At 36.9% G+C, this 12,126-nt stretch overlaps 1 protein-coding gene across 1 annotated transcript in view; it reads left to right on the forward strand.

Annotated features, from left to right (window-relative positions):
• The window catches only part of CWH43 (cell wall biogenesis 43 C-terminal homolog), a 53,643-nt gene that overhangs the window by 14,563 nt on the left and 26,954 nt on the right, over positions 1–12,126 (forward strand). Inside the window, 4 exon segments of the mRNA XM_043972255.1 lie at positions 5,700–5,769; positions 6,588–6,733; positions 8,289–8,321; positions 11,522–11,606. Coding sequence (XP_043828190.1) covers positions 5,700–5,769; positions 6,588–6,733; positions 8,289–8,321; positions 11,522–11,606 — 334 coding nt within the window.

A 12,126-nucleotide genomic window follows, 5' to 3' on the forward strand; every position in this document is an offset into this window, starting at 1 on the left:
GAGTCAAAAAACAGTTCCTGCCCCAAGGAACCCAGACTCTAATATCGTTCATCCTCCATGGCTGCAATCTGGGATAGTATTAGTGACATTAAAAAAAAAAAAGAAATCAGTAAGAGAGAAGGTTCTTTAGCTCCTCTCGGTTTTAAACACTAAGTTTGACTGCTTCTCTGAAATGTTAAGAACTAACTTTCAAATGCCTAGGAGAAAATTTAAGGCTTATGGTGAGCAATAGAAACACCGGCAAGGGAAATGAGGCCATTATAAAATTTATAGGTCTTATCTTTCTTCTTTTTTCTCTTTCAGAAAAAAAGGACTATTTTTTTTATTAAACAAGTAGTTCTCAGTCTTTTTGTACCTTAAAAACAAAATGCTATGAGAGTTTTTGTAGTGAAATCTTAAAAAAAATTTTTTTTGAGGCAATTAGAGTTAAGTGACTTGCCTAGGATCACACAACTTTTAAGTGTCAGGCCAGATTTGAACTTAGGTCCTCCTGACTCCAGGGCTGATGCTCTATCCATTATGCCACCAAGCTTCCCCATGTTTGTTTATTTTTAACATTCATTTAAAAATTTTGAGTTCTAAATTCTCTCCCTCCATCAAGTCCCTCTCTCACCCACTGAAAAGGCAAGCAATATGATACCCATTTTACATGTGAAACCATATAAAACACATTTCCATGTTAACTTTGTTGAAAAAAAAGGAAGAAAAAGAAAAAAATATCCTATCTACATTCAGAGTTCATCAGTTCTCTCTCTGGAGATGGATAGCATTTTTCATCATGAATCTTTTGGGATTGTCATAGATAAGAATATCTAAGTCTTTTACTGTTGAGTGTTCTTACAATATTGTTGTGATTGTGTACAATGTCCTCCTGGTTCTACTCATTTCACTTTGCATTGGTTCACGAAAATTTTTCCAGGTTTTTCTGAAAACATCCTGATTATCATTTCTTATAGCATTTTATTCCATCACAATCATATACCACAACTTGTTCAGCCATTCCCTAATTGATGGACATCCCCTCAATTTCCAATCTTTGCCATCACAAAAAGAGCCACTATAAATGCTTTTGTACATATATGTTCGTTTCCTCTTTGATCTCTTTGGGATATTGCTGGTATTGTTGGGTCAAAGGGTATGTACAGTTTGATAGACTTTTAGACATAGTTCCATACTGCTCTCCAGAGTGGTTGGATCAGTTCACAACTCTACCAAGAGTACATTAGTGTCTCAGTTTTTCCACATCTCCTCCAACATTTGTTATTTCTCTTTTCTGTCACATAAACCAATCTGATTGAGTGTGAGGTGGTACCTCAGAATTGTTTTAATGTGTATTTCTCTAATTATTAGTAATTTAGAGCTTTTTTTTAATATGACTATCGAGACATCTAGCAGTCACAGTGGATAGAGTACTGGGCTTGAAGTTAAAAAGACTCATTTTCCTGAGTTCAAATCTGGCCTCAGACACTTACTAGCTGCGTGACCCTGACCAAGTTACATAACTCCATTTGCCTTAGTTCCTGACCTGCCAAATAAGCTGGAGAAGGAAATTGCAAACCACTTCAATATCTTTGCCAAGAAAACCCAAAATGGGATCATGAAAAGTCAGATAGGACTGAAATAACTGAACAACAAAATTGATAGCTTTGATTTCTTCTTCTGAAAAGTGCCTGTTCACATCCTTTGACCATTTATCAGTTGGCTCTTATTTTTAGAAGTAAAATATAAAAAAATATATTTTTAAGCCTAAACCTTTGTTTGTCTGTTTGTTTTGTTTTGTTTTGGCCCTATGATTTCAGTGATGAAGAAACCTTCTACCAAAGTCAGAGAATTTCTTGAGGCACTACGAGGTTAAGTGCCTTGTCCAGTCACACAGGACTTATATTGAGGTACCTCTCTTATTACTAAAGACAATGAAATAAACACGATTTAAAAAAAAATGTAATGTTTTAAAATTAATTTTTTTTTTAGTGAGGCAATTGGGGTTAAGTGACTTGCCCAGGGTCACACAGCTAGTAAGTGTTAAGTGTCTGAGGTCGGATTTGAACTCAGGTACTCCTGACTCCAGGGCCAGTGCTCTATGCACTGCGCCACCTAGCTGCCCCTTAAAATTAATTTTATTCCTAACCTAAAAATATACCCATAACTATTTTAGTGACAATTCTGTGTTTTTCATGTCTTATCTGCCAATAAATGTTTTATAAATGGAAACAACATTGGCTGTGATAGTTCACCCTGGATGATGTTTTATAATAATTTTAATTTTCCCCCTTCTTCTAAAAATCAGGATTTGGAGCACAGTTTCAGTTTCTCCATTTTTTGTTTTTTGCTTTTAAAGAAGTTTTGTTTGTAAATGTACAGTCTTTGTCCATGAATGACTTTGTAACCATACCAGAAACTTGAAACTATTTAAAAAATTTTGTTAACACATGTTACACATCAGTATTACATTAATTAAACACAAACTGGAGGAAGCTATCACCATATTTACATATTTAGGACCTGGAACCTAAACTTGATTCATGGGTATTCGTTTCATTATTAGATCCTTGGTTGCTAAAATATTTGCTTTCTTGTCTCTTCCACCTTTCTGATTTTATTTAATTATCTATAATGTGCATTGTTACAAAAATTATAATAAAATAGCTAAGAATATAAAAAGACAAGAAATATTTTACATGTATTCTACTGAGACAGATCAACAATCAGCACTATACATGATCGGGCACTTTCTTTTTTTAATTATTTAGTATTTTGTTTTTTCCTAGTTACATGTAAAAACAATTTTAAATATTAATTTTTAAAACTTTGAGTTTCAAATTCTCTCCCTTCCTCCCTCCCCACCACTCTTGTTGAGAAGGCAAACAATTCAGTATAGGTTATATATGTGTAATCATGCAAAACATTTCTGTATTAGTCATATTATGAAAGAAAACAGACCAAAAGAAACAAACCTCAAGGAAAATAAAGTAAGTTTTAAAAAGTATGCTTCAATCTGTATTCAGATACCATCAGTTCTTTCTCTGGGGATGGAGAGCATTTTTCATCATAAGTTCTTCAGAGTTGTCTTGGGTCATTGTATTGCTTAGAACAGTTAAGTCCTTCACAGCTGATAATCTTACAATATTGTTGTTACTTTGTACAGTACATTTCACTTTAACTCTTGTCTTTCCAAGTTTTTCTGAGAGCATCCTACTCATTATTTTATTTTATTTTATTTTTTCCAGGGCAATGAGGGTTAAATGACTTGCCCAGGGTCACACAGCTAGTAAGTGTCAAGTGTCTGAGGTCACATTTGAACTCAGGTCCTCCTGAATCCAGGGCCGGTGCTGAATCCACTGAGCCACCTAGCTACCCCCCTCTCCCCCCCTCATTATTTATTATAGCACAATAGTATTCCATTATGTGATTGGGCACTTTCAGTGATAAGTTGTAAACCAATTAGTAGCCAACTTTTCAGTCACATAATCAATTTCAACCAATCTTTGATAGGTCCCTTCAGTGATCAAATACAGACATTACTTGAGAAACAACATGGATGGTGTGGCAGATTGATTGGTTTTCTTTTTTCTTCTTGTTACCTTAGGGTCCTGAACAATACAGTTCATAAAACAAATTCTATTGTCTAATATAAAGGAGACCCTGCTCACTTGAAAAACTTAAAGCTTATAGATGAATGTGTATAGGTAGTCTCTACTTTTTGTCATGTTGTTACTCAGTTGTGTCTGAGTCTTTGTGACCAGATTTGGTGTTTTCTTGGATAAGATAATGGAAGGGTTTGTCGTTTCATTCTCCATCTCATTTTACAGATGAGGAACTGAGGCAAACACAGTTACATGATTTGCCCAAGGTTACACAGCTAGTGTATGAGTACAAATTTGAATTCAGATCTTCCTGACTCTAGGCCTGGTACTCTATCTACAGTGTCACCCAGCTGCTCATTTTTATCATGACACCTTCCTAAAAACAGCAATGGAAAACCAGTTATATAAAGCACATCACATTTTTCCAGAGAATGTCATAATTAAGGGTCCTTTTCCTGAACAAGGACCTTGCATTGAAAAAATCATAAATATGACCATACTGCAAACATATGACATCTATAAGTCATTATGATGTTTTAAAATAGGAGTGTTGTATTCCTAGTTCTATTAAATAGGATTAATTACACATTGATCATACATAGTGACTCAACGTACATAAAGTATGTATACTTTGATACTTATCAAGATTACATTTTATGGTGCAGTAGAGCAGTGTTAAAGTATGATGTTATAAATGTGATTTCCCTAACCCTTTTGCAGTGGCTATGGTAAATATTAAATATTTAATTACTAATACTTTCACTTGCCTCCTTAGAAATAGAAAGGTGCTAGAAGGATGACTCATATAGTCCATGTCTCTTTAAAAAGTTGACCAGAGGAATTTGAAATAATACTTTTTTTCTTTTGGAAAATTTTCCTTTTGTAAGCAGAAGCATAGAAAATTATTAGACTTAATCTCGAGTTGGGATTAATCTTTTTTTGTTTGTTTTCCATTGAAGTTGCTTAGGCATTTATTAATTTATTCACTCATTTTTTATGATGAACATTTTTATTTATATTTTTGGGTTCCAATTTTTATCCCTCTTTCCCTCCCTCCTTTATCCCTTCCCTAAGGCAGCAATCAGATATGGGTTATGCATGTATGATTATGTAAGACACTACCATACTTACCATTTTGTACAAGAAAACTTAATTAAAAGGAAAAAAATGAAAGAAAGTGAAAAATAGCATGTTTCAGTCTGCTCCATCAATATCAGTTCTTTCTTTGAAGATGGACGGTATGTTTCATCAACAATCCTTTGGGATTGTCTTGGATCATTGTATAGTTGAGGATAGTCAAGTCATGCACAGTTCTTCATCAAACAATATTGCTGTCTCTGTGTACAATATTCTCTTGGTTCTGCTCAGTTCACTATATATCACTTCATACAAGTCTTTTTAGGCCTTGCTGAAGTAATTCTGCTTGTCATTTCTTATAGCACAATAATGTTCCATCACCATCACATACCACAGCTTGTTTAGCCATTCCCCAATTGATGGGCATTCCTTTGATTTCCAAATCTTAGCCACCACAAAAAGAGCTGCTATAAATATTTTTGTACAAATAGGTCTTTTTGTCTTTTTTGGGATGCAGAATCAATCTTAAAAAACAAAAAACCCCCACCATTTTAGTAGCTAAGTATTTGAAGGCTTCCCTAGGAGCTTTGGTTGTAGGGATTTTTGGAGAAGAGCTTTTCTTGAATCTAGACCTCTTGTTTGTCTTTTTTTATTTGCTTGTCTTCTTTCCCCTCCCCTTCAAGCAAAATGGGGTGGAAATAAATCACAACAGGGGTGTGTAGAAGTGGGAAGGGAAGGTCAGTTACATTTGTCACCTTCAATTGTGGAGGAGAAGAATTTTTTCGGTTGATGGGATTGATATGAGCCTCAGGATTTCTATAACATTAGTTAGCAGAGTCACTTTTATCTTTTTGTGTCATAGATCTAAAGTTGGAAGGAATGGTTGTCCCTTTTTCCAGTCAGGTGTCAAAAGTAGGGTCTGTAACAGAATCATTGAATGAAATGAGTAAAGGTGATGAAAAGTGAAATGTAGCTTGTGTTAAATTAGAAGGTAGAGCTGATGACATTATTCAATAACCATACTGCCTTTTCACGCAGAAAGAGCATCTTTACTTGGCACTTTCTGCTGAGTACAAAGTATCACATCAGCAGTTCACATTTAAATCGAGTGCTGTGAATTTATGAGTCCTAGATGGCAGAGCTATAACTACCAAATTTGGCACCGTACCAAGAAACTCACCAAATCATTTTTTAAAAGACAAATTCATTTGGAGAGATCCTAGGACAATGAGTGCCCCATAAATTATCCCTGACAGAGGTGCCCTATGATAACCAGTACATCAAGAGTCTTCTGATGTAAAGATTAGGGAGCTGGGTGGAGGTTTGGAAGGGAACTCACCTAGGGTTTAGCTGGGATTGGGGTGGTGAGAAGTGGGAATAGGTCTCAAAGATTTTAATCCTCAGGGGTGGATTTTGAACCCAGACCTCTGGCTCCAAAGTCAGTGCTTTCCCCACTGTATCTTGTTGTCTCCCATTTCACACACGCTCCCCTTTTTTTGGTGGGGCAATGAGGGTTAAGTGACTTGCCCAAGGTCACACAGCTAGTTAAGTGTCAAGTGTCTGAGGCTGGACTTCAACTCAAGTCCTCCTGAATCCAGGGCCAGTGCTTTATCCACTGCTCCACCAAGCTGCCCCTTGTCTCCCATTTCAGTTGGAAAAACAGCAGGTCTGGGAGTCTGGATGCCTATATTCTCCTCCTAAATTGGCCATTAATTAGCTATGTGGCCTTGTGAAATCACATCTTCTCTGGGCTTCTATTTCTTCAACTGTAACAAGAGAGTAAGACAAGTTGATTTTTCAGGTCCCTGACAGCACTAAAGATTCTAGAATCCTCATCATGACAAAGACTACAGCATTTTGAGTTTACTTATTTGTTTGTTCTTTACCTAATTTTAGTTATGTTTTCTATCTCCAACATCCCAACAGGTGAAGCAGCAGCAGCAGCACACCTCTTCTACCTACACATGTGGGCTGCAGCCTTGGCTGGGAGCATTTTGGCAGCCTGAACCATTTCCTTGTGGCCTCAACTTTTTGGTCACCTCATTCGTTCAGAGATCCAAAATCCTAGGAGGGTTACCACCACCATGACATTCTACCTTCTGTCCCCCCCCCCACTACCCCATGCTCGGTGTACAGTTTTTAAGTATAAATCAGGAGGTATCCAGACTAGAGAAAGTCTGATGTACTTTTGGGTCATGACCTGAGACATCAATGAGATGGGAACTTCTGCAGTCAAGTGGCATCTCATTGATGTCTCAGGTCATGACCAAAACATAGCCCTTTATGGGGCAGCTAGGTGGCACAGTGGATAAAGCACTGGCCCTGGATTCAGGAGGACCTGAGTTCAAATCTGGCCTCAGACACTTGACACTTACTAGCTGTGTGACCCTGGGCAAGTCACTTAACCCCAATAGCCTCACAAAACCAAAACCACAAAACAGCCCTTTAACACGTGGACTTAGAAGGGCTGATGTCTTGCGTTTCTTAAGTCAGTCACAAACATTTATTAATTGCCTACTATGTGCCAGAAACTGGGCTAAGTGCAGAGGATACAAAGATAGTCTTTTAAAAAAAAATAAATGGAGGGAGCAGCTAGGTGGTGCAGTGGATAGAGCACTGGCCCTGGATTCAGGAGGACCTGAGTTCAAATCTGGCCTCAGACACTTAACACTGACTAGCTGTGTGACCATGGGCAAGTCACTTAACCCTCATTGCCCCGCCAAAAAAAAAAAGAGAGATGGGCCACAAGCAAAAATAAATGGAAAATTTGCATGATAAGGAACAAAGTGTAGTTTAAGAAAAATCTTATTAAATATCTAAATTACTGTATTAACTGTATCCTCAGTTTATTGTTGTCTCAAAAGTTAGTATTATGACTAGCAACCTCTTAGTATCTTGTTGTTCAGTTGTGTATGATTCTTTGTGACCCCCTGGACTTATCCATGGGCTTTTCTTGCCAAAGTGGATGACATTTCCTTCTCCAGTGTGTCCTCATTTTATAGATGAGGAAATTGAGGCAAATAGGGGTAAAGTGCCTTGCCCACGGTCACACAGCTAGTAAATGTCTGAGGCTGGATTTGAACTCAAATTTTCTTAACTCCAGACCTGCTGCTCTATCTACTGAGCCACCTAGCAGCCTTCTTAGTATCTAGTATTTATAATCAATATGTACTTTTTCAGTGCATTTGCTGTGTTTAAAAATAATTAATCCAAAGCAAATGATGAAAGAACAACCATAACTTTTTTAAAAACCCTTTCTAATTATAATCTTATGCTAGGGAAAAAAATAAACCCAAGACAAAAATCCATCAATGGCAATATTGCTCTTGATGGAAGCATCAGAAATCAAAGCCAGAAAAAAACAACCATCTTTGCTACAGTGCAGGGATGGATGTATTATTGGGACTAGATTAGTCCCCCATTTCCCACACTGTGATTTTATGTGGCCCAGAGAATTTAGCCTTGAGCTTTCATTTAGTATATTTTCTGAAAACGGGGGAAAGGGTCTGTGCCTTTGTCAGTGGGGAGAATTACTTGTATGAAACTCCATTCACCAGCAGATGGCAACATGTCTATGATTTAGCAAATAAATCTCAGGAAGTATGAGATAAACAGAAATGGAGGTAGTGTGTTGTAATCGTGTTGAGTTTGGTGCTAGGGATGACTCAATTTCAAATTCTGCCTCAGAAACTTACTAATTGTATGACTGTAGTCAACTTACTTAGCATGATCAAATAAGTCAGCAAATAATCATTTTTCTGTTTCAGTGTTTATGAATTTATGGATATTTTCAAAAATTTCAACTGTTTTAGGACTAACGATTTAGAGATGGAAAGGGTCTCAGATCATCCAGCTCTAATCCATCCTCCTTATTTTAAAGATGAGTGAACTGAGGCTCAGAGACAAAGGGGCATCAGCTAATAAGTGTCCAAGTTTGCAATTGAATCCTGGTCTTCAGACTCTGAGTTCTGAGAATTGTCTACCACACCATACCTCCTTCAAAAGTTTAGCTGAAATTTCAGGTCATTTTCTTGTTTAATTGACTTTTCATTAATGATTTAACAGTTGGTCTTTACTGGGAATCTTACAAATCGAATTCAATCATTCATTTCACACATAAATAAAGTATGTCAAAGACTTGCAGAATAAACTGAAAAACACTGAAGAAAAAACCCACAACAGCTATAGGCTGAACTCTTCCCAGTTTCCTAATCTATAAAATAGGGATAATAATAATACCTACATCCCAGGATTGTTGTGAGGATCCAATAGAAAAACAACTGTAAAGCTCTTAACACATTGCCTGGCACATAGGAAGTGCTATATTAATGTCAACTATTATCATCTATTCTTTTGGACCAAGGTTGCTCGTTATAATTCATCAGATATGATAGATATAATTCATACATTCTTTTTTTATTGCAAACAAATTTGAGAAACAACCTCTGAGAATCTGACACCAAATACTGACTTTCTCCAGCTCTTCACATAACCTGAGATGTTGGGACATGCACTGGTTACTCCATTTCTTCCCTAATATCTTGGTTTTTGATGTACTTTAAGTTTCTTTTGGTTTCTTTCAGTTGTGTGTGCCCTCTTTCACTCTTTCCTCTTGTTTAATACTCTGCTTTTTTTCCCCCTACTTCAGCTTGCTTAGGGGTCCACCATGTGGAGAAATATAATGAAAATAAGATTTCATGGATATTTCATTCTATTCATCATTATACTTCCTCAAAATGTGATGAATGGGGGGTAGCTAGGTGGCACAGTGTATAAAGCACTGGCCTTAGATTCAGGAGGACCTGAGTTCAAATCCAGCCTCAGACACTTAACTACCTGTATGACCCTGGGCAAATCACTTAACCCTCATTGCCCTGCAAAAAAAAAAGTGATGAATGGTAGGTTTCTCTCTCTCTCTCTCCTTTTCTTTGTCGCTTTCCTTCCTTCCCTCCCTCTCTCCTCTCTCTTTCCCTTTTCTCTCTCTCTTCCTTTCTTCTCCTCTCCCTTTCTTTCTTTGCCCCCTTCTTTCTCTCCCCCTTTCTCATTTTCCCCTCTTCTGTCTACTTCTTTATCACCAGTTAATCCTTGAGCTCAGGGCTTGCAATTGAACCCCGGTCTTCAGACTTTAAGCTCCGAGCACTGTCCACCACACCATACCTCCTTCAAAAGCTTAGCTGAGGGGCAGCTTGGTGGCTCAGTGGATAACGCACTGGCCCTGGATTCAGGAGGACCTGAGTTCAAATCCGGCCTCAGACACTTAACACTTACTATCTGTGTGACCCTGGGCAAGTCACTTAACCCCAACTGCCTCACCCCCCCCCAAAAAAAAGCTTAGCTGAAATTTCAAGCACAGAGCTTGGACTGGGTTTTTTTATACATTGTTAGAAATTATAATTTATTAAAATAGAGTAAATATCATGGGGAACGAATAAGATGGAGGGAAACACAGTTAGCAATAGTAACTGGGAAAAATGGAAGCAGAGGCAAGAGCAATGTAAGATGAGGATGATGAGGATGATGGTACTTTGCTGTCCTATTGTAAAGACATTCTTTGTCAGGTATAAGGTACTATATAAATGTTAGCTATTATTGTTGTTGCAATAATCAACCTCATAGGTGTATTGTAAGGAAATCTCTCTTTAAAGTACTATATAAATGTAGTTTACTGTAAAAAATGATGAGCAGGATGCTATCAGAAAAACCTGGAAAGGCTTACATAAGCTGATGCAAAGTGAAATGTACTGTATACAAAATAACAGCAATATTGTAAGATGATCTGCTGTGAATGAGTTATTTATTTTCAGCAATACAATGATCCAAGACAATTCTGAAGGACTTATGAAAAATGCAATTCATCTACAGAGAAAGAACTGACGGTATCTGAATACAGATGGAAGTATAATTGTTTTGTTGTTGTCGTTAGTTCCTTTTCCTAAAGTTTTTTTATGTTATGTTTTGCATGACTGCACATGTATAACATATTGAATGGCTTGAGTTCTTAAGGGGGCTAGGGAGGGAGAAAGAGAATTTGGAACACAAAGTTTTAAAAATCAATGTTATAATTTGTTTTTACATGTAAGGTGGGGAAAAACTCTAAATAAATAAATTAATTAAAAAAAGAAGAAATTATCATTTATTTTGGCCCCTTCCTGGGCCTGGAGACCCCAAGCCTGAATTAGTACTGATATAGTACTAGCTAAATGGTACCACTATGAGCTAAAGCATCTTTTATCCTCTTTCCCAAACTGGTGTCATATATTCTTGGAAGTCAAGTATTCTTTTGTACAGAAATTATAGTTTTTCTACAAGTGTCTCTCACACATTCTCCAACATATGTTAGGGACTTAAGGAGACACATTAATAGGAGTCCTCAGAAGCCCCACTGTAATCTACTTAAGGGTCCTTTACCTGGTTGATTCCCAAACCAACAGTTGCTATCCTACTGCCCTACCCCATAGACAACTTTGTTCTTCCTTTCTACAGCGACACCCTTCAATCATTATCTTGTACCATCTCAACCACACCACCAGCAAAAGCATAAGATTCTAGAGAAATATCAGTCCTTCCTCATTAGCAAAAAGTTGGGATAGTCTGGAAATAGTCTATTTTTTTTTCTGTAGTACGGGTTGAATGATTACCTCATGACTCCCTGAATGCCAAACTTAGGAGTAAGGGACTAGCTTAGGTACTGAGAAGAATGTGGTTCCGTTGCTTTGTATTTTCAAGGTTTGGTGATTAAAATGAAATTTCATCCATAACTTGACTACTTGCATTTGACATAAAAAGGAATGTGGATCCAAATGCATACTTTCTTTCAGGGGCATTGGTGTTCATTATTGAACTACATCTGATTGCTGGACCCCCAAAAAGCTTTAAAATCAGTTCTTCAAACTAAAAATAATCCTAAAACACTATTCGGAAAGAGTGAAAATTACCTGAAACTTTGTATCACTTTGCTTTTTTTTTTCTAAAGCAGATATGTGGATTTTATAAAGCAATATTCTGTATTGTTATTTTGGACATCCCAAAGGTAATGGTGATTAAATGACCAATGAGCTCACTTCCAGTTTCACCCTCCACTAAAGACTGAGTTGGGCCAAAACCTCGAATGAAGATGAACAAGAGCTTCAAACATTAGGCTTACCAATCCTTTATTATTGAGAATAAGTATAAACTTGCTGACTCAAACCAAAATCAAATCAACATTCATTGAGCACCTACTATGTGTTAAGTACTATAAGTATATACAGATATATAAAACTCGGTTTTTGCCATCCACATAACTGAAGACAAAAGACAGAAATGGGAAAAGTCTAATAACAAAAAATCTAAGTAACTGCAGTAGAAGAGAGGTTGGGTAGCACATGTCTCCCACTTAAAAACATTCCAGCCATCTAGTCAACATTTATTAAGCATTCAGTATTTGCAAGGTCCTGTGTTATACATCCTGGAGATTCAAAGACAA

This window comes from Dromiciops gliroides, chromosome 6 (genome assembly GCF_019393635.1).
Source record: "Dromiciops gliroides isolate mDroGli1 chromosome 6, mDroGli1.pri, whole genome shotgun sequence".
NCBI classification, from domain to species: domain Eukaryota; kingdom Metazoa; phylum Chordata; class Mammalia; order Microbiotheria; family Microbiotheriidae; genus Dromiciops; species Dromiciops gliroides.